This window comes from Bos mutus, chromosome 6, assembly GCF_027580195.1.
Source record: "Bos mutus isolate GX-2022 chromosome 6, NWIPB_WYAK_1.1, whole genome shotgun sequence".
Lineage (NCBI taxonomy): Eukaryota > Metazoa > Chordata > Mammalia > Artiodactyla > Bovidae > Bos > Bos mutus.
The window spans coordinates 6,103,252-6,126,085 of record NC_091622.1 but is presented as its reverse complement, the minus strand read 5'-3'; the positions used below and the strand labels follow the sequence as shown (position 1 = coordinate 6,126,085).

The 22,834-nt window shown below is 37.9% G+C and overlaps 2 protein-coding genes across 5 annotated transcripts in view; one reads left to right on the top strand and one right to left on the bottom strand.

Annotated features, from left to right (window-relative positions):
* Positions 1–16,208, top strand: part of USP53 (ubiquitin specific peptidase 53) — a 59,379-nt gene extending 43,171 nt beyond the window's left edge. For 3 of the 4 annotated variants that reach the window (XM_070371933.1, XM_070371935.1, XM_070371934.1), the window contains 4 exons: positions 1,937–2,013; positions 8,692–8,859; positions 12,105–12,201; positions 13,269–16,208. In XM_070371933.1, the coding sequence (XP_070228034.1) occupies positions 1,937–2,013; positions 8,692–8,859; positions 12,105–12,201; positions 13,269–14,259 (1,333 nt within the window). In that variant the 3' untranslated portion in view covers positions 14,260–16,208. The remainder of the gene's footprint in view (positions 1–1,936; positions 2,014–8,691; positions 8,860–12,104; positions 12,202–13,268) is intronic. The other variant, XM_005898066.3, reaches the window with a different exon arrangement.
* A 1,224-nt stretch (positions 16,209–17,432) lies between these two features.
* On the bottom strand, positions 17,433–22,504 carry ARLN (allregulin). The gene is made up of 2 exons (XM_005898064.3): positions 22,185–22,504; positions 17,433–18,805 (listed from the first exon to the last, which is right to left on the bottom strand). Coding segments are annotated over exons 1-2 (318 nt in total). The 5' UTR covers positions 22,502–22,504; the 3' UTR covers positions 17,433–18,804.
* Between the last annotated feature and the right edge of the window lie 330 nt (positions 22,505–22,834).

The window sequence follows — 22,834 nt, the reverse complement described above, 5'->3', positions numbered from 1 at the left end:
TTCCATGAAGGAGATATTTTTCCTTTAGCAAATATTAAAGAATACAGCCAAGTAATTAAGTTTGTGTTCAATAATTCTTTTTTTTTTTTTTGGTTTTTTTTTTTATTTTTATTTATTTTTTTTAATTTTTCAGCACTTTATTATTTTTTTTTTGATAAATTTAACACCTTTTATTGCCATACCTCATTTTACTGTGCTTTGCTTTAGTGAGCTTTATAGATACATGTTTTGTTTGTTTGTTTGTTTTTTTCCTTGTTAATTTTCTGTTTAGTTGATCTATCCATAAGTGTGAGTGGGGTATTAAAGTCTCCCACTATTATTGTGTTATTGTTAATTTCTCCTTTCATACTTGTTAGGATTTGTCTTACATACTGCGGTGCTCCCATGTTGGGTGGATATATATTTATAATTGTTATATCTTCTTCTTGGATTGATCCTTTGATCATTATGTAGTGACCTTCTTTGTCTCTTTTCACAGCCTTTGTTTTAAAGTCTAATTTATCTGATACGAGTATTGTGACTCCTGCTATGTGTTCAATAATTCTTAATTCTGAAAACATTTATTATATTACTGTTAGCAGTCTACTTCCACATCTCTGTGTAACCTCTGAAATATGTCCATAGCTTAGGTCAGTTAACCCACTATGTCTTCCCTTAATCAGTCTAAAACATCTTAATTTGATATTAGCTGGTATTTTATCACATTGATTATTGAAAAGCCAGATTTGTAAAAAATGACCACCCATGTTTTACTAAAATAATCATTATAATGAAGACTTAGGGAAGTTTTTTTATTTGGCAGGGTAATTTCATAATAGTTCTTAAGGTATTAGAAAGATCAGGACTTTGTAACCAGATAGGCTTCAGTTCAGTTCAGTTGCTCAGTTGTGTCCAACTCTTTGTGACCCCATGAATTGCAGCACACCAGGCCTCCCTGTCCATCACCAAATCCCGGAGTTCACCCAAACTCATGTCCATTGAGTCGGTGATGCCATCCAGCCATGTCATCCTCTGTCGTCCCCTTCTCCTCCTGCCCCCAATCCCTCCCAGCATCAGAGTCTTTTCCAATGAGTCAGCTCTTCTCATGAGGTGGCCAGAATATTGGAGTTTCAGCCTCAGCATCAGTCCTTCCAGTGAACACCCAGGACTGGTCTCCTTTAGGATGGACTGGTTGGATCTCCTTGCAGTCCAAGGGATTCTCAAGAGTCTTCTCCAACACCACAGTTCAAAAGCATCAATTCTTTGGCGCTCAGCTTTCTTTATAGTCCAACTCTCACATCCATACATGACCACTGGAAAAATCATAGCCTTGATTAGATGGACCTTTCTTGGCAAAGTAATATCTATGCTTTTTAATATGCTATCTAGGTTGGTCATAACTTTCCTTCCAAGGAGTAAGCGTCTTTTAATTTCATGGCTGCAGTCACCATCTGCAGTGATTTTGGAGCCCAAAAAGTAAAATCTGCCACTGTTTCCACTGTTTCCCCATCTATTTGCCATGAAGTGATGGGACCAGATGCCATGATCTTCGTTTTCTGAAGCTCAACTTTTTCACTCTCCTCTTTCACTTTCATCAACAGGCTCTTTAGTTCCTCTTCACTTTCTGCCATAAGGGTGGTGTCATCTGCATATCTGAGGTTATTGATATTTCTCCCGGCAATCTTGATTCCAGCTTGTGCTTCTTTAAGTTATTGAGCAAATTAATTCGACTATCACAGCCTTAATCTGTGACATGAAGATAATAACTGTTGTAAAATGAGGATATTCACTACTTTAAGTATTGTTGAGATGTAATTAATCCCCTAGAGCAGCACATGGTGTATGATAATTGTTTAACAAATGTTGTTTCCTTCCTTTTTCTTAGGGTAAAGTAAATAATAATCCATGATAGCTGATATATTTGGTGTGTGTTTTTTTTTTTTTTTTTATTTTCTAGTGATCAGATTAAGACAAGCAACCTAAACACAGAACGTGTGAACTATACCTCCCAACAGAGCAAAAATAACTTAGAAGGTAAAATTTTTATTTAAATATATTGTAATAGTAGCAGTAAAAAGTAAATCATGATATTAAGAGTAAAGTAGCTGAGAACAGTCCTTCTACTAATGAGTTGATGAGTAATGAGGATGGAAGTTGGGAGAGTTTATGCTTAAAGTCTTAAAGGATGCAAATAGCTACTTCAGGAAGTAGGAAAAAGGGCAAGTGTGTCAGCCAGGCTAGGCTAGATTCTGGCCTTTGCAGTGGTAGCAACCTGAAAATCTCAGTGTCTTAACACTAGATTGTTTCTTGCTCACAACACACGTCCAGTGGAGGTCAGCATGACGTCTTTTCCTGTGATGTCTCAGGGCCTGAGACGCATGGTACCCGCATCTCCACCAGTGTTTCTCTAATTGTTGCAGCATTGCGGGAGAGGGCAGTGAAGGGGGCACAATGTGGGGAATCAGTCACGTGTGAGGGCTTAAAACTGTCAACCCAGAAGTGATCCAGGCGCTGCCGCTCACATCTCACTGGCTGAGCAAGGCTTCACAGTCAGGCTAGTATCACAGAGGGTGGAAAAGGGCGGTTTACCAGTGCATTCAGTCTGTATGAACAGTCCTGATGTCTGCCGCATGCATTAAGGATAGACAGAAAACCTGATAAACAGCCTGTTGGAAAAGTTCAGTTTGGAAGCAGTAAATGTGTAATGGTGTGAATTATTATAGATGATTTGTTAGTAACATAGAGCAGCTCAGAAGCAAAGAAAATTAGATGTTTGAATGTGTATAGAATTTGGGATTATTACTGAGAGGTTATACCTGAAGAACTTGGGAAATGGGGTTCAAGGAAAATGATGAGCAAGGGGATTATAGAGGTTGCAGTCAAAGACATTGTCTTCAAATTTTAGAATTGAGAGGATTAGAAGGGATATAATTTTTAACAATAAAAAACAGCTATGATGAACACATTTTAAAGTTTGTTTTTAGTCTTTATCTTCCTTAAGGCTTTTATGGAGATTATTTTTCAGGTTGCAGATGTTAAATTTGATTAAATGTTTTAAGTATTTTGTTTTCTTCAGAGGGTATAATATCAGAAGGAAGCACTTATATTAAGGAAATAACCTTCCTTTCCCATATAAAATGTCTCGCCTGTTTTAAAAATCTGATAAAAGTCTGGTAACCAAGTATTACAGGAAACAGTAAGGGGTTGGCCAAAAAATCAACAGCCAAAGTCAGTAAAAACTGAACAGTCATTGCAAGTTCAGTGCCCTCTACAAAATGATGCTTGCTTCCTGACATTAAAAACACAGGGTCATAGAAATGTTGATGGTTTGGAGTGCATTGTTATAAGAACTCTGTAGTGGATTTCCCCATTTAATATGAAAGAGTATATATGTAGCCCACTTAAAAATATTCTTTTTAATTATACAATACATAACAAAATTTGTCATTCTAATCATTTTTAAGTAAAGATTGCGTGATAATAACTACATTCATATTGTTTTGCCACTGTCACTAGCATCTATCTCCATAATTCTTTCACCTTTGCAAATTGAACTCTATCCCATTAAGCAACTCCCCATTTCCTCCTCCCTCCAGCCCCTGGCAACTGCTGTTCTTCTTTCTGGCTCTTTGAATTTGACTACTGTAGATACCTCATATAAGTGGAATTATGCAATTATTTGTCTTTTTACAACGGGCTTATTTCATTCGTTAATGGGCTTCCCTCATAGCTCAGTTGGTGAAGAATCTGCCTACAATGCAGGAGACGCCAGTTCAATTCCTGGGTTGGGAAGATCCCCTGGAGAAGGGATAGGCTACCCACTCCAGTATTCTTGAGCTTCCCTTGTAGCTCAGCTGGTAAAGAATCCGCCTGCAATGCAGGAGACCTGGGTTCAATCCCTGGGTTGGGAAGATCCGCTGGAGAAGGAAATAGCTACCCACTCCAGTATTCTGGCCTGGAGAATTCCAGGGACTATACAGGCCATGGGGTTGCAAAGAGTCAGACACGACTGAGCGACTTTCACTTTCACTATTTTGTTTAGCACAGTGTCTTCAGAGTTCCTCCATGTGTCAGAATCCCACTCCTTTTTTAGGCTAACATTACATTATATGACGTAACACATTTTGTTTGTCCACATCTGGGTTGGTTCTGCCTTTTGGGTATTGTATGAAATGCTCCTATTTATATAGATACCTGAAATCCCTGCTTTCAGTTCTTTTCAATATATACCCAGAAGTGCAATTGCTGGATCCTTTGGCAATTTTATGTTTAATGTTTTGAGGAACCACTACACTATTTTCCATAGCAGCTGCAGCATTTAACATTTCCACCAGGATTGCGCAAAGGTTCCAGGTTCTCCACCTCCTCACCAGTACTTGTTATTTTCTATTTTAATAAACTTCAAAACCTGTAAGAGTTCTTTAAGCTAGTTTTTGCTTGTGTGCATGCATGCTAAGTCACTTCAGTCATGTCTGACTCTTTGTGACCCAATGGACTGTAGCCCACCAGGCTCCACTGTCCATGGGATTCTCCAGGAGAGAATACTCGAGTGGGTTTACAGGCCCTCCTCCAGGGGATCTTCCAGACCCAGAGATTAAATCCGCATTTCTTAAGACTCCTGCATTGGCAGGCTTTTTTTTTTAACCACTAGCACCATCTGGGAAGCCCAGTCTTTGCTTAGGGAACCTTTATTAAAGTACATACCTTATGGTATCCATATGTGTATTCCCCTCCCCTTGTCGTTGATTGAGAACATGTTAAAGTGGGTATAGCAGTTTATTTCCTAAGCTAAAAGGTTGCCCTGTGTGGATTTTTTTTTCCCCCAGTCAAGCACAATTTAATTTTTTGTGGCATGGTATCATTTTCTTGGATTTCTCCTATTTCTTATTTATAAAATGGGACACACATACATTATTGACCTGAAGAATCACTTTCTATCCATGGATAAAAGACTTTGACGAAGTTAAAGAACCTTAGAAAAAAATTTTTAATTTCTATATTCTGTTTGACATTTAAGTCAGCTTTTAATATTAGTCTATATAAGTTTAGGTACTGGTAGAGAACTTAAAATCTAAAGTAGGGCCATTGTGGTTATTTCACTAATAATTTTTCACTGATAGAGATACTACATAGCCTGTTATATTTATGGGTTCTGTTGCAAATAGAAAAAATACTTATATTGCCTACAGCTATTATTTGAAAACATTGTTGAAATTCCACAATGCCATTTAGATTATTTTAGCTCCTGTATTGAAAATGGGTCACTAATGGGGATAATTTCAAATCACTTAAATTGCATTTAAAACAGAAGAAATGACATGTTCAAAAGTACATGGTCAGGAGAAGATACCACATATTAGACGAATACAGGTAACTTGTTATATACAAGGCTGGAATGCATCCATGGAAATTCTGAGATGATGGATAGAGGCTAGAGAGAAGCCAAATCATGATGAAACTTTTATGCCATTTTTAAATCCTAAGAAGTGGAAAGGCACCAAAGGACAAGGAGAGTAGTATACGCCAATTGCATTTTAGAAAAGACTTTTTAGTGGTTGTGTAGAGGATGAATTTAGAGCAGTGGGAGAAAAATTAGATACAGAGTTTAATAACTTAGGGGAGAAAAGATGAGTGCATAAACTAAGGCTATATCTATGTCAAGAAAGAAGATTTCAGAGATTATAAGAATATGTGGACAGTGGAGTCAGGTTCTATGACAGATGTACACAGTACAGGAAAAGTAGGAAGTTAGGAGTAGCCGTATTTGGGTCTTACGTAAGTGGATTCACCATTTACCAATTGGAGGAATATAGGAAGAAGAGACAGATTTGGGGGGTGAGAGTGCCTGGTCGCTCAGTTGTGTCTGACTCTTTGTGACTGCATGGACTGTAGCTCACCAGGCTTCTCTATCCATGGGATTTTTCAGGCAGGAATACTGGAGTGAGTTGCTATTTCCTCCTCCGGGAATCTTCCCGACCCAGGGATCGCACTTGTGTCTCTTACATCTCCTCCACTGGCAGGCAAATTCTTTACCACTGGGCCACCTGGGAAGCCCTCATATTTTGGCATCGAGTGGGGATGTCAGATTTAGTTTTGGATTTGTTTGGTTTGTCATTTTAGGTAAACAGATTTATTAGACAGTTACAAATGTCTGAAATGCAGGAAACATTATGTATTGGTAGCCATCAACATATATCAGAATTGAATGCCAGAGACGTGAACAACATCACTCAGGAAAACATGAGATGTCAGGGCAGAAGGTAGATGAAGGAACATGGGGTTTGTTGACTAGAAGAGATGAGCTAAGGTAGAGCGAAGGAGCAACTTTGGAAAAGAATGAGTAGTAACTGGAAAGTATGAGAAAATACAGCTGAGGAAATTATCGCACAGAAACTAGGGAAATGGGGAGCTTTAAGAAGAAAAATGGTCGCAGGTAGAGCAGAATAAGGATTAAAAACTGCTGGTTTGATTTAGCAGTTCCAAAGAATAGCAAGAAGAGATAAGAAAGCCTTCTTCAGCGATCGATGCAAAGAAATAGAGGAAAACACAGAATGGGAAAGACTAGAGATCTCTTCAAGAAAATCAGAGATACCAAAGGAACATTTCATGCAAAGATGGGCTCGATAAAGGACAGAAATGGTATGGACCTAACAGAAGCAGAAGATATTAAGAAGAGATGGCAAGAATACACAGAAGAACTATACAAAAAAGATCTTCACGACCCAGATAATCATGATTGTGTGATCACTGACCTAGAGCCAGACATCCTGGAATGTGAAGTCAAGTGGGCCTTAGAAAGCATCACTGCGAACAAAGCTAGTGGAGGTGATAGAATTCCAGTTGAGCTATTTCAAATCCTGAAAGATGATGCTGTGAAAGTGCTGCACTCAATATGCCAGCAAATTTGGAAAACTCAGCAGTGGCCACAGGACTGGAAAAGGTCAGTTTTCATTCCAATCCCAAAGAAAGGCAATGCCAAAGAATGCTCAAACTACTGCACAATTGCATTCATCTCACACACTAGCAAAGTAATGCTCAAAATTCTCCAAGCCAGGCTTCAGCAATATGTGAACCGTGAACTTGCTGATGTTCAAGCTGGTTTTAGAAAAGGCAGAGGAACCAGAGATCAAATTGCCAACATCCACTGGATCATTGAAAAAGCAAGAGAGTTCCAGAAAAACATCTGTTTCTGTTTTATTGACTATGCCAAAGCCTTTGACTGTGTGGATCACAATAAACTGGAAAATTCTGAAAGAGATGGGAATACCAGACCACCTGACCTGCCTCTTGAGAAATTTGTATGCAGGTTAGGAAGCAACAGTTAGAACTGGACATGGAACAACAGACTGGTTCCAAATAGGAAAAGGAGTACGTCAAGGCTGTATATTGTCACCCTGCTTATTTAACTTCTATGCAGAGTACATCATGAGAAATGCTGGGCTGGAAGAAGCACAAGCTGAAATCAAGATTGCCGGGAGAAATATCAATAACCTCAGATATGCAGATGACACCACCCTTATGGCAGAAATTAAAGACGAACTCAAAAGCCTCTTGATGAAAGTGAAAGTGGAGAGTGAAAAAGTTGGCTTAAAGCTCAATATTTAGAAAACGAAGATCATGGCATCCGGTCCCATCACTTCATGGCAAATAAATGGGGAAACAGTGGAAACAGTGTCAGACTTTATTTTTCTGGGCTCCAAAATCACTGCAGATCGTGACTGCAGCCATGAAATTAAAAGACGCTTACTCCTTGGAAGCAAAGTTATGACCAACCTAGATAGCATATTCAAAAGCAGAGACATTACTTTGCCAACAAAGGTTCGTCTAGTCAAGGCTATGGTTTTTCCTATGGTCATGTATGGATGTGAGAGTTGGACTGTGAAGAAGGCTGAGTGCCGAAGAATTGATGCTTTTGAACTGTGGTGTTGGAAAAGACTCTTGAGAGTCCCTTGGACTGCAAGGAGATCCAACCAGTCCATTCTGAAGGAGATCAGCCCTAGGATTTCTTTGGAAGGAATGATGCTAAAGCTGAAACTCCAGTACTTTGGCCACCTCATGTGAAGAGTTGACTCATTGGAAAAGACTCTGCTGCTGGGAGGGATTGGGGGCAAGAGGAGAAGGGGATGACAGAGGATGAGATGGCTGGATGGCATCACTGACTCAATGGACGTGAGTCTGAGTGAACTCCGGGAGTTGGTGATAGACAGGGAGGCCTGGCGTGCTGCGATTCATGGGGTAGCAAAGAGTCGGACACAACTCAGCAACTGATCTGATCTGATCTGATCTGAAGGCATTAGTGACCTAGTGAAAGCAGTGGTAGAGACACGTTAGAATAGAACCAAGAATGTGATAGAACTGTTTAAGTAAGGGGCCATGATGTTTGTAACTTATTTTCAAATGGTTCAGGGGAAAAAAAAAAAAGGTAAAATGATAATAATAGGTGAGTCTGGGTAAAGGATATACAGGTAGGTATTCTTTGTAGTAGTTTTAGTCTTTCAGCTTTTCTGAACTTTTTGAAGTTATCTTCCAACTAAAAGTTTTTCAGAAAAGATTACAGTAAAATAAAAAGTGAATAAAAAAGCAGTAAATAAATGCATGTGTCTGTCAAAATCCTTGCTGTGAATAGTAAAGGAACGAAGTGAAGTGAAAGTCTCTCAGTCATGTCCGACTCTTTGCCACCCCATGGACTATACGGTCCATGGAATTCTCCAGGGCAGAATACTGGAGTGGATTTGTTCCCTGATCCAGGAAATCTTCCCAACCCAGGGATCGAACCCAGGTCTCCTGCATTGCAGGTGGATTCTTTACCAGCTGAGCCACCAGGGAAACTAAAGGAGAAAAATGAAACCGAGCACTTATTTTGCATTTATGTTACAGAAGGTAAGGGACTAATGTTGTACAGAGGAGGAGAAAGGTGTGAAAATTAAGAGTAGGACAGAACAGTAATTAATGGAATGAGATCTCTGGAAGTAGAGTGAAAGTGGAACAGGGAAGGCTTTGCATGAAAGGAGTGGTAGTTTTTCTGTAATGGGAGAGATAAAGGTGAGTGTGGGTACCATTCAGTACGTATGTTAGATGAATCCTTTGAAGGAGTTCACACCTAATGGACTCTTTTCTCTGTGGAGTAAGGTTATCTACTGAAATAAATGTTTGCTAAGACATTTACAGATTGTAAGTAACTAATCACATAGGCCTTTCAAAAACTTTTGCCATTTACTTTGGAGTCTAGAACTTAACCTCAGTTAATCATAAAAGTCAGGGTTGGTGCAAGCTGAGAGTCTTGATCTTGCAAAGGACAAGAAAGAGTGAAAGGAGTTAATCAGTGGTCAAAAAAAATCTGTTAATCTCCTTAATTCTTATTATAAAAAAATCTGTACCTCCATGTGCTAAGTGAAATACACTATCCTTAATGTTATTAAATCCTAAAATTAGTAAATGAAAAAATATTTTAATCAAAAAGTATATTTGTATACATAAGTTTGATTTTTTTTCTCTAAGATTTTTTTGCAAACTTCAGAGTATATTCATTTAAAATAAATACATTAGAAAGTATATCTAAAGAATATACTTTAGAGGTACTTTTAACATTTGATTTTGTCTCTATGCATACTAAGTTTATTTTCTCTAAATAAAGAAAGAGCTTCACCAACCATTGAGAAGTAGTTGCTGTGGCCTAGCATCATCAAATATTTACATATTTTTAAAAACCATAAACTTTGTGTTGAAATTTAATTTGTAGCAAAATAGCATTATTTGCTCTTTCTTTAAAGTAAAATACCAGTAAGAAAAGAAGGCTCGTTGCTTTTTATTTCGTATCATCCCCAAATTTGGTATCTGATAGAGTAGATTACTACATACTAAAGTATCTGTTCCTTTTGGCATGTAGTAAGTTTAGCCGGAAATATTTATACAGTTAAAGTTTTGTGATTTTTTTTTCCCTAAAGTATTCAAATGTTAAATGTCTTTTTATTGTAAATCAGATCATTGATTAGGTTATTGTTCTTGGATTTCTAGGCTTTGTAGTTGCAATATTATTTTTTTAGTCTGAAATCTTTGTATACAACAAGAGTGAGGATAGTGTCTAGAATAGCAGTTTGGTTTTCTTGTTATGTAAGTCTGTTTTAAACCTAGGTTACCTTTTCAAATTAAGTAAATATATTTTGATTTCTTGACTGTTGGGCTTTAGGTTTGTTTGTATACAGTACCAAAATTAGCATTATTAATTAAAGCTCCTTGTGTTGATGTTGAAGTAGCTGCTTTGCCAAGTGTTAAAATCCAACTCTTATATTTGCAAAGAACCTGGAGCCGAAATTCTCGGTAAAGACACATGGATGTCTGTGTCAGCAGAAGAGAAAAATAACACATCTATTTTTAAGTTAGTTGGAATTCTGAAGTCAGACCACTTGGTTGAATGCCTGCCAGTGATATTAAAATTTCAAGCATATTTATAAAACCTCTGCTGCCTCCTGCTGCCCATTGTGTGGATACTTTGAGAATTAAGTATTTAATTCTTTTTGTATTTGTGAATATTAAACTTTAAGTTACAGATAAGTTAAGAAGTAAATAAACATTCTGTAGTTAAAATCACAGTGGATGGGAAATTATAACTTCAACTTAGAAATTTCTCAGACTTTAAAGAATGAAAAATAGTTAAGATTCTTTCTGATATTACTTCTTTTTAGTCATAAAGTAGCTGTCAAAGAGAGAGGCTTAGATTGCTAAATTATGCAAGTCTTCCAAATGTTGTTACATTTCTGTATATATCTTTTTAAAGAACACATTTTTAAATATTACCACAGATATCAGCAAAAATATTAATTATTGGAAAACTATAAAACTCATAGTGGTAAATACAGGTTTTCCAAAACCCTTACTTTCATCCAAAAGCTTGAATTTTATCATTGGCAATAAATACTGCCAGTTGTTTTCCTGAAATGACAGGTTCACTTCTTTCATTTTCAAGAAAATGTATGTCACATACTCAATTCTGAATAACTGAAGTTGGTCCATTGTCAAGTAAAAATGCTTTTCAACTGTAAAGATTAAGTGAAATAACTATTATCAACTTCTTAAAACTTGAGTAAGCAGTCAATAAATGGTAGCTAGTTCATGGTGGAATGACATTTTACGTGTTATCATAATACCCTCATTTTAATTCGGCTGATGTTCCTAATATTCCTGTGAGGCGGGTAAAATAGATAGTAGTATCTCATTAGGTAAAGGAAGAAACCTAGACTGTAAGGTGGTGTAAGTTTTTAAAGTTGGTTTTAATATAAAGTAACCATCCAGTAAACACTGAGTCCAAACTTGAACTTAAGTTGTGAGCCTGTGCTAAGTCACTTCAGTTGTGTCCGACTCTTTTCGATCCCATGGACAGTAGCCCGCCAGGCTCCTCTGTCCATGGGATTCTCCAGGCAAGAATACTGGAGCGGGTTGCCATGCCCTCCTCCAGGGGGTCTTCCCCACTCAGGGATTGAATCCTAGTTCTCTTACGTCTCCTGCATTGATTGGCAGGCAACTCAAGGCATCTATTTTCAAATGTAGGATCTTCCCACCCATTCATCAGTTAAGAGTAAATGGGAAACACAGTTCACATGACCCATCAAGAATAACACTTTTGGGGCATTGCTGACATTTTCATGTGTAATAAATTGAGGAAAGAACCATTAATTTTGTATAAAGGGTTCGGAAAAGGTATTATTTGAGCAAAGGCTTGAATAACTAGTTTTTTTTTTTCTGTTAATTTGGAAGAGAATTACCCGTTATATAGAAAACCTTATGTAAATTATGGAGAAGTATTGATTCCTGGGTCAGGAATATCTGCTGGAGAAGGGATAGGCTACCCACTCCAGTGTTCTTGGGCTTCCCTTGTGGCTCAGCTGGTGAAGAATCCTCCTGCAATGCAGGAGACCTGGGTTCGATCCCTGGGTTGGGAAGATCCCCTGGAGAAGGGAAAGGCTACCCACTCCAGTATTCTGCCCTGGAGAATCCCATGGACTCTATAGTCCATGAGGCCATGGGGTTGCAGAGTCGGACACGACTGAGCAGCTTTCACTTCACTTATAGATGGAGTAAATTCTGAATGATCACTTACATAATTTTGTTTTTCTCATTTTCCTCCTCAGGCTTTAAAAGAGAACTCAAGAACTTAGATGTAGCCTCTAAAGCTCATGAGTTCCACCCAGAATCACATCTACAAATAAAAAATCCTTTGATAAAAAGGTAATCATAGCTGTTTGGAAATACTAGAATCTTCTAAATGCATGTATAATAGGAATTCTTTATCAGAAAGGCGTTCTTAGCTACCTGATAGGCATACATACTTACCTGATAGCCATGGGTCTAGAGTGTTATAATGCATATTTTATTGGGGATCATTAAAAGGATGTAGACCTTAATGATGGGGGAGCGTACAAAGTTCCTTGTACAATTTATGATTGTTTGTTTTAATCCTCACAGCATTCTTTTGAGGTAGATGGTATTTTACAAAAGAGAAAATTTGGGGTTTAGATTAAGTAATTTGCCCCAAGCCAATGGAGCCAAGTTTTCAGTAATCTGCTTGGCAGAGCCTCAACTCCTTTCATCTTTGTACTGTAATTGAATTCCATGCAAGTCACAGGAGAAAATAATTGAATCACATGAAGATAAATAATTTGTAATGTGATACTATTTCTGTTCATCTTGGATATTATTAAGTAAAAATAGTCTGATTATTTTCAATTAGTATCCTATCCTTATGGCATTATAAATAAAAGTACTTTTATTGCTATAAACATTGTAATGTTGGTTGGGAAGTGTTTTAGAGTATTGGAATTATTTGCTAATAACAGTTTCCTTAAGTCTATGCTATTATTTATAACAATAAATGTAATTTAAGTGTTTGTAAGTTGAAACTTTTTGGAGGGGGTCATACTACACAGTTTGTGGGATCTTAGTTCCCCAACCCGGGATTGAATCCCAGGCCCAGGCATGAAAGCACAGTCATAAGCACTGGCCCACCAGGGATTTCCTGGAAATTTGCTTTTTTAAAAAATTACACTTCTAATTATTACAAATCTGATATTGATAATGGTATTTCTGGTAAACATTTATGTATTCTAGGATAAAGGTTTTGGATTCAGAGAGTGTAAATTGTTAATGGCTGTAATTGTTAATGGTTCCCATTTCTGTTGTTATACCAATAACATAAACACTATATTGGGAAGTTAAACAATGGGACAAGTGTTTTTCTTTTCCCTCCAGTTTTGCATATTTGTGTATGGTGTTTTAGCTTTGTTTTTATTTTTCAGGTCACATATACATGAAACCAATGGAAAGACACTCCCTTCATCCAATCCAGAAATACTCAAGGACCACACAGTCAGAGAGCATACCCACCAGTCAGATGAACAGAAACTTGAAAAATCAAGTGAACCCAAGTTTTCTGAGTGGCTTAATAAAGAAAAGTCTGAGAAAACAGGTTTGCTTTTTCACACTGATGATAACTCTGGTTCTGGAAAGAGAGTGAACAGTAATGAAACAGTCTCACCGTCTTCATCATGGTCTTCACACATGAGAACTGTGGGGTCAAAGCCAGAAACTGCTCCCCTCATCCAGCAGCAAAACATGATGGAACGATATTACTCTGAGAACTCTCTACCCAGGGAACATCTGGTTCAGTCAACCTGTAGATCTGACGGCTGTCAGATGCCGAAACTTGTTTGCCAGAATGCACCACCCCCTCTGCCACCAAAGAAATATGCTATGACCAGTGTGCCACAGTCAGAGAAAAATGACTCTACTCCTGATGTCAAAGTAACAGAGACGTTTAAGACGAACTCTTCTAGTCTTCTGAAGCACAGTCTAAGTACAGCCTCAGAGCTAGGTGTAGACATGAGTCTGTATGTGAACGATGAAAGATTTAAGGATACATTTCAAGCAAAAGAGTATTTCAGCAACACATCAAACACTCCATCCAGTTCTGCAACTAAAGATTTTCAGGCAGACTCAGGTAGAGCTGTTGGTGCTTTCTGCCAGCCAGAAACAGACTCTAGTTCTACATGTCCAAATGAGACAGTTTCATTAACTACCTATTTTTCGGTTGATAACTGCATGACTGATACATATAGACTGAAATACCATCAGAGGCCCAAGCTTTGCTTTCCAGAGAACAGTGGCTTTTGTAATGATAATTCACTGTCTCAGAATGAAAGAGAGCTAGGACCTGTGTTACATAGTAGTTTTGGTTCAAACTGCCCTTCTGAGCAAAAACATAAACCTGGTATTTACTGTAATAGATAAATGATGACTCCGATGGGCTTTTACTTCTCAGAGACCATTTAAGAATCAACTGACCAAACCTAGTGCTATATGAAATTAAAACCATGGCATTGTTAGTCATTAATCACTTTAACTTTCTATACAGATCTTTTTATCTTGTGAAAATCAACTTATTGGGTATTTTGGAAATTCTCTCTGACTAGCCTTGGCATGCCTCAAAAAATAGAAAATCAGGGTGTGTCCAGAAAGTCATTTTTCACACACTGCAGTTGAGTAAAAATGTAATTTGACCCTTTATTTTTTGACTGGTAGACCCATAAGTATTAAACTAAGCAGTTCTCATATATGTAGACTGGTTAACTGTGCTAACTGAAAGATAGCAGATGGCAGGTAGTTTGCATAGTCCAAGTAGTAGTTGCTTTGTGAGGAAGCACTTTCTAATGGGTAGCCATAAGAGGGCTTCACCATTTGCTTTTGACTTCTGTGATAGTCTACTACCTATGATTCCTTAAGTGTCTTAAAAAAAAAAAAAAATCAACCCATGAAATTGATAGCATTTCAAGAAAAAAGCCTTAATGATAAAGCAATTTTTAATTAAATTCTCAAGGTTGGAAGAGACTTAATTTTGCTCCTAGAATTTTTACCTTCAGAATATCCTTTGTTGTATGTATTTATAAACATTACTTCAGTCATGTAAGCTAAAAATAATTAAAATACTTCACTTTAGTATATTTATTTGTTACTTTTTTTCTAGTTTTATATGAAATATGAAAGGTTTTTATTTTGGTTTGGTTTACTTTGGGCTGCTAGTAACCAGTGTTAGGAATTAACCTAAAGCCTTTTTTTAAGAATATCACTGTGACTGCCTAAATTTTCCCTGCTGTAATAGTACTTATTTGTAGGTTGTCAGCCCATTTTAATGATATTCAGTCTTGAATTTGAAAATCATTCTGGGTTTCCAGATTAAATATTTGCCTTTCATATAGGTTTAATTTTAATGATATGCATTAAATTGAGTATCCTTCCCTTTTTTCTGCTCTAAACAAATAATTTTCCCCACCTACTTTCATGGAGGCTTTAAGTTTTCCATTTTTATCATTACAAGTGGAAATAAGTACTTTAATTGCCTTATTTCATAGTTGTCATTTAATTTTGTACTAAACTGGTACACTAATTGTGGTTTAGAATAGTTTTATATTGTCCATGCTAGAGAACTGAGAATTTGGGTAAATTTTATATATAAAAGACAGTAATTCTGTAAATTAGCAAATTCAATATTTTGACCAGTTCCATAAATTGTTAAAGTATTCCAAAATGTTAATGATTAAAACTGAATATTTCTAGATAAGTAGAAAATAATTGCTTGTACAAGTCTAAGCTCAGTCCTGTAACCCAGTTATCAGATCTTGATCAAATTTTGTCTTCCACCTAGAGAAGTTTCTAACTGTAACAGTAGGTGATTATTATTTTATATTCTCTTAATGTAGAAATACTTGAATATAAACTAAGTACAATTTTATCTTTTAAGAAAGCTTTTTTTAACATAGCTTTTAGTATGGAAGGTTTGTAAATATTGTAAAGTTTGTAAAATTGTACTTGAAATGTCAGTGTATTTAATTACTGCTTTTATAATATTGTAAAATACTAGAAAAATGAGCTTCAAGTATTTTTAATAATTTTCAAAAACTTTGTGTAGTTTGTTTTTATGTCCAGTTGAAAATGTATTATTTGAAACATTTAAACTGATTTCTGGTACTTAACAACAATCTCATAGATTTGTATGAAGTTTAACTCACAGTCGAGTTGCAGACATCACCCAGAAATGTCTGATTCTGGGGCTTTTTAAAGTACTGCTGTCCAGTTAAAACCTCCTGCATTATGCTGTAGTACTAACAAACTAGAAACCGACTGTTTGTTTTTGTTGACACAACACTCCAAATATAGACAGAATATGTATTTACTAATAATCATTCATATGTGAAATTTTTATTTCTTGGGTGACTTTATTTTTATACATGTTTTCTTGTGGTTGTAAGATTATGATAACATTCAAAATAACACAACCAACAGCTGTAATGTTCAAAATACTTCAGAGTATTTTCATGTGATGTCAGTTTCTTCTGGTTCAAAATTTTGGAGGGGGGTAAACTGATTTTTAATATGGTTGGACTTTTCTTTGCATTCATGAACTGTTGATTCCTCTCTCATCCCTGTGAATTATGTATTTTATGGGAAAAGTAGGTCAATTTAAAGTTCAGGGGTGAACTTGGAATATCACTGATCAAAAAAATTTATCACAGGAGACTCTTAAGAGTTCAACTCCAGTGAGGTCTAAAGGAGAATTCCCACAGGAGCTGATAAACATTCTTTAAAGTCAGAGACTCAGTATAATAACTTATTATAATAACTTAGGCCTTGTGCACCCTAAGACCCTAACAGCCACTCAGTTCTGCCAGGGTAGTGTGAAAACAGCCAGAATGTAACATTTACATACTATGCTAATGAATAGGCTTGTCTCTGCTCCAGTAAAACTTAAGCAGCATTGAAGCATGGATTTCACATCATTTCCACTTCATGAAATAGTCTTTCTGTTTTTTTCTCAATCATTTTAAGATGTAAAAATCATTCTTAGCTCACAGGTGGAGGCAAATGGGCCAGATGTGGGTAGTTTGGTGACCCTTTCCCTAGAGCATAACGTCTACATTAAATGCCCTCAGTAAATAATCTTGTAGCCTCTGAGTGTATCCCCATGCCATTTAGGGACTAGGTATATGGAGCACTTTACATCCTAAAAATTTCAGGTTAACAGACTTCTAAAGATTTCACCACAGTTACTCATTAGCCAACTGATTTCAAATGGTTAAAATAATCATTTCACTTAATGAAACTGTGATATTTACAAAGGAATTGATCAGACTAAAATCACTTTGATGTTATTCTTTTGATGTCTTTACTGTAGCAAGTTTGCCAAATTGTTTCTGATGTCTCATTTACCCAGTTCAAAAGCTTACAAGTACACTATATTATCTGAGATGGCACAGTGGTAGGCATGATTTCATCTATAGGACATTGAGATATTCAAGAGCTGTGGTAATAGGCTGATTTTAGGCTCAGAAAGGTGGTATGGATTATAAATCTTTGTGTGTGACCTAACACACAAGTAATTAGTTAAAATGAAAGCAAATCACACCTAATTTACTGTATAATAAACATTTACTGGACAAAATTATTAGCAAGCAGCAGAGAAACTATTCATACAGTCTGCTTGGTAACCTCAATGAAATCCCAGTTCTGTGTTTGTCTAGATGCTTCAAGCCTAAAACGTTCTCTTCAGGCAGATTTATTAGGTTCTCTCATGGCATAACTGTTAACCTCATAGTCGGCATTAGGCTAAAGTCCTCCAAAATCAATCCCAGATGTCACACTAACCTAAACACCATTCTAAAAAAGTAGAGGATGGACAGTTTACCAGACCTACACCCTGTTTCTAAGGGAACTGAAAAATATTTATGCAATTCCAATATATAAAGTATCACCAATTTCAAGGAGAGCCCATTTCTAATATCTGTTATACATATAATAGGAATAGCTTATAAAGGGCTTATAGTAGCTGCTTTGGGAGTGTGACCTTTTTGATTAAATACTAGCTGATCACTCTTAGAAATAAAATTATTAACATATTTAGATAAAGAATGTAAGCTCCATGAAGGCAAGGATTTTTGTTTTGTTCAGTGCTGTACCTGCCCCACAGTAAGTGCTCAAATATTTGCTCAATGAGTAAATATGGTGACTTTGCTGAAGTATTAAAAGTTACAGACATTATAATAAACATGTTTTGGTTACAAGCATTCTTAATGCAAACCTAATAAAAATTAGGTTTGAAACAAATAGTTGTGTTTCACTGAGTTCAAGAGCTTAAAACTGAGGGGAAGCATCCAGGTAAAGATGACATGCCCTCTAGCCTTTCACCACTGGATACTATATACTTTCTCTAAAACTGTACCAACCTAGCAACCATAGCAGAGGGCCACTTAAAAATTAAACTGGCATTTGCAGCAAATACATTGTGGGCCTGGACTTTCTTGTATAGCTTTTACTCATTTTTTCCCCCAAGTTCTTCCCTTACTTTTGAATAATCTGTTTTTAAATATTTCACATTATTTTACTGTATTATTTGCATCATACTAAACTCTGGCCAACTCTTTAAAATGTTAAAGAGAAAAACATTACTTATTTACTAATGACTATAATAAATCCCATGTAAAATACTTTTTATATTCAGCCCCTGTAAAGCCATCAGACAATTTGAAAAAAAATTTTAAAACAAGAATCAAAGTCAAGTTTTACGAACTTAAGCTAGGACTGGGTGAGATCATTACCCATTTAATACCCTTTCTCCCACCCCACCCCACCGACAGATAACAATAGAATGTGTAAAATGAAATGAGAGTCCCTTAGAGTTTGAAATCCTTCTAGTGCACAGCCCCGTCTTCTTTGTTGAAGTCTGCAGTCATCTTCAGGAATCCAGTCCAGTAGCCAGAATTCTTTAGGTATCAGGCAAACCATTCTGGAAAAACAAATATATGTCAACAATGTTTCCTTTTTCTTCCCCCTTTAAATACCTTATGTAAACTTCTGAAAATCTTTTTTTTTTGCATATAAAATAATGCTTTATTTTTATTGGACTATAGTTAACATACTAGTTCCATGTTACAACATAGTAATATCACATTAATATACACTACAAATTCAACACCACAGTAAGTCTAGCAACCATCTGTCATCATAACAAAGTATCTGAAATATTATCGACATTCCTAATATTGTACATTATAACCTACGACTTATTTATTTTAAACTGGAATTTTGTACCTGAATCTTTTTGTCTTTGTCTTTTTCCCTGAACCCTGTCACAGTGATCACCATTGTCTCTTGTGGCCACCACCAGTTTGTTCTCTGCATCTATGAGTCTGTTCCTGTTCAATTTGTTCATTTGTTTTGTTTTTTAAGATGTCACATATAAGTGCTGTTGTTGTTTAGTCGTTAATTTGTGTCCCACTCTTTTGTGACTCCATGGACTACATAGCCTGCCAGGCTCCTCTGTCCGTGGGATTTCCCAGGCAAGAATACTGGAGTGGTTGCCATTTCCTTCTCCAGGGAACTTGTGAAAATCTTGATCATCTTAGTTGTTTGCCTATTCCTAAATGATTTACATATTGATAAGATCAAAAAATACCCTCAAAAACTACCGCACAATTGCACTCATCTCACACACTAGCAAAGTAATGCTCAAAATTCTCCAAGCCAGGCTTCAACAGTACGTGAACCATGAACTTCCAGAAGTTCAAGCTGGTTTCAGAAAAGGCAGAGGAACCAGAGATCAAATTGCCAACATCCACTGGATCATCAAAAAAGCAAGAGAGTTCCAGAAACACATCTATTTCTGTTTTATTGACTATGCCAAAGCCTTTGACTGTGTGGATCCCAATATACTGTGAAAAATTCTGAAAGAGATGGGAATACCAGACCACCTGACCTGCCTCTTGAGAAATCTGTATGCAGGTCAGGAAGCAACAGTTAGAACTGGACATGGAACAACAGACTGGTTCCAAATAGGAAAAGGAGTACGTCAAGGCTGTATATTGTCACCCTGCTTATTTAACTTCTATGCAGAGTACATCATGAGAAATGCTGGGCTGGAAGAAGCACAAGCTGGAATCAAGATTGCCAGGAGAAATATCAATAACCTCAGATATGCAAATGACACCACCCTTATGGCAGAAAGTGAAGAACGGAAGAGCCTCTTGATGAACGTGAAAGAGGAGAGTGAAAAAGCTGGCTTAAAGCTCAACATTCAGAAAACGAAGATCATGGCATCTGGTCCCATCACTTCATGGCAAACAGGGAAACAATGGAAACTGACAGACACTTATTTTGGGGGGCTCCAAAATCAGCGCAGATGGTGACTGCAGCCATGAAATTAAAAGACGCTTGCTCCTTCGAAGAAAAGTTATGACCAACCTAGACAGCATATTAAAAGACATTACTTTGCCAACAAAGGTCCATCTAGTCAAGGCTATGATTTTTCTAGTGGTCATGTATGGGTGTGAGAGTTGGACTATAAAGAAAGCTGAGTGTAGAAGAATTGATGCTTTTGAACTGTGGTGTTGGAGAAGACTCTTGAGAGTCCCTTGGACTGCAAGGAAATCCAACCAGTCCATCCCAAAGGAAATCAGTCCTGAATATTCATTGGAAGGACTAATGCTGAAGCTGAAACGCCAATACTTTGGCCACCTGATGCAAAGAACTGACTTCACTGGAAGACTGATGCTGGGAAAGATTGAAGGTGGGAGGAGAAGGGGATGACAGAGGATGAGATGGTTGGATGGCATCACCGACTCAATGGATATGAGTTTGAGTAAACTCTGGTAGTCAGTGATGGACAGGAAGGCCTGGCATGCTGCAGTCCATGGGGTTGCAAAGAGTCAGACATGACTGAGCAACTGAACTGAACTGATTCCTTGTTAAGTCTTCCATTTTCTACCCAGAGCTGAAAATTTAGATTAAAAAAAAAAATCACTATATTTGAAGTAACACCAAAAATCAGGAGGAAAGATTTTCCTTTACAAGTGATTCAATGGAGGGTTTTATAGAAATACTCATCTCCCATTTGTCCCATTGAACCCTCTGCCATACCATTCAAGAAATACAAGAATCACAGACAATGGGGCTTCAGGTACAGTGAGTTTATGCCCAGATCTTGGCCAACATTGGAGACTAGGGGTGAGAAAAGACGACAATTACCTTTCAGGGAGTGCAAATTCAGTAACAAGATTGAGAGAATAACTTAGAGTGAGTCAACAATTAGCTCTTTAGTCCAAGAGAGCTGTTTAATAACTAAATGAGCTGCACTGCTTTCCTCCAGCCCAGGGCTTGTCTTCTGAATTTGTCCCTTATCATCTCAGTCCTGTGTCCCTCTTGTCTAAGTTCCCTTCCTTTACCCTCTGCCAAAACTGTCTTTTCGGAGTGAGTGGCAATGAAAATAGAGAGCATGGATTTTCCAAGAGGTATCTAAGGAATTTTGTGACTTACCAATTGTTGTTTTGGAGTGCGTGGATGTGTATTAAAAAAAAAAAAAAAGTAAGTCAAAAACAGTCCCAAGCTTCTGGGAGGAGGATTGGATAAAGTTAACATTTTTTGAAATGGGAACACTTAATGGATAAGAAGTTAGGAACTGAGTTTTGGACCTATTTTAGATACCCTGCTCATGGTCAAACTGTTGTATAGTAACAACAGCTTCGGGCTTCCCAGGTGGCTCAGGGTAAAGAATTCGCCTGCCAAGCACGAGATGCGGGTTCCATCCCTACGTGGGGAAGATCCTCTGGAGAAGGAAACGGCAACCCACTCCAGTATTCTTGTCTGGAGAATCCCATTGTCAGGGGAGCCTGACAGGCTACAGTCCATGGGGCAGCAAGAGTCGGACACGACTTGGCGACTAAATAAAAACAATAAGCTTTAGCTGAGTGCTCACTGCTGCAAAGCAATATGCAAACATATCGCTCTGAGGTAAGTTAGCGATTTATCTAAAACACCAAACCCCTACGACCAGGTTACTATTGGTCCCTATAACTGAAACTAGCTACAAAGCTCCAAAAAGTCAAATAACTTACCCAGTTTCTTCATGGTAGTGCAGGAACTCAAACCCAGCCGGTTTCATTTCAAAACATAAAAAAAAAAATTGTGAAGTCAAGTTGCCTCCATACCTCTGAACACCCTCAACTGAGGTGCCAAGGAAGCCATTTTCAGTCTAGTTTATTTCATTCCAACTCCTCCATTTACCGGACTTTCGGAACACAATTTCCTTTCCTCTTCCCACCCACCTTCCCAAATTGGGGAGAAGGTTCCTAAGCCCCTCACCGCTTCAGTGTTACATTCAGAGTACTCACCATGGCAAAAAATACACGAAGAAAAACCATATCACGTCGAAGAGGATGAAGAGCCAGAGATCCAACCAATAGGAGTGTTTGGGAGACACGGCAGCCCCGGACTGAGACCGCACTTCGTGATTTTGCTGCTGCCTCTCGGCTTCACCGAAGCCTCGCCGCTCTCGGGGGCCGTCCCGACCACCTTCTGAGGCCGCGTCCACCTCCATTTCGCACCAGTAGCCGCGCCAGAATCCTAGCACCTGAAATGCCTCAGATCCCGCACTTCCGCGTTCAGCTTGCGAAAAAGTGGACAGAGGCCAACCCACGCACATGCGCATTTCCGCGCCTGGGAAACGGCGCTCGGCCCGTCCCTCCCAGTGCGCAGGCGCCGTCCGCTGCATTCGTGACTGCGGGCAGGGAGCGCAGCTTCCGTCCGCCAGCGGAAGCAGAGAAGGCCACCCGCCCTGCAGCGCCCGGGATGGAAGCTGGTTTTTCAGGTTTCGCTAGGAGAAATAACTCGGTGGCTGGACCAGAAGTTACTCAGGTCCCGTTCCTGACAGGTGATGGATTCCACCTTGGAACAGCCCATAGTCACCTCTCCTTATCCCTGTATTGCTTTTGCGTCCTTATGCCAAGGTTTTAAAAGGGCTTCCTCTAATGGGGTTTGTACT

Bases quoted from the DNA above. Each gene is read 5' to 3' on its own strand.
- ARLN (XM_005898064.3), bottom strand. From the start codon at position 22,501: ATGCGCATGTGCGTGGGTTGGCCTCTGTCCACTTTTTCGCAAGCTGAA.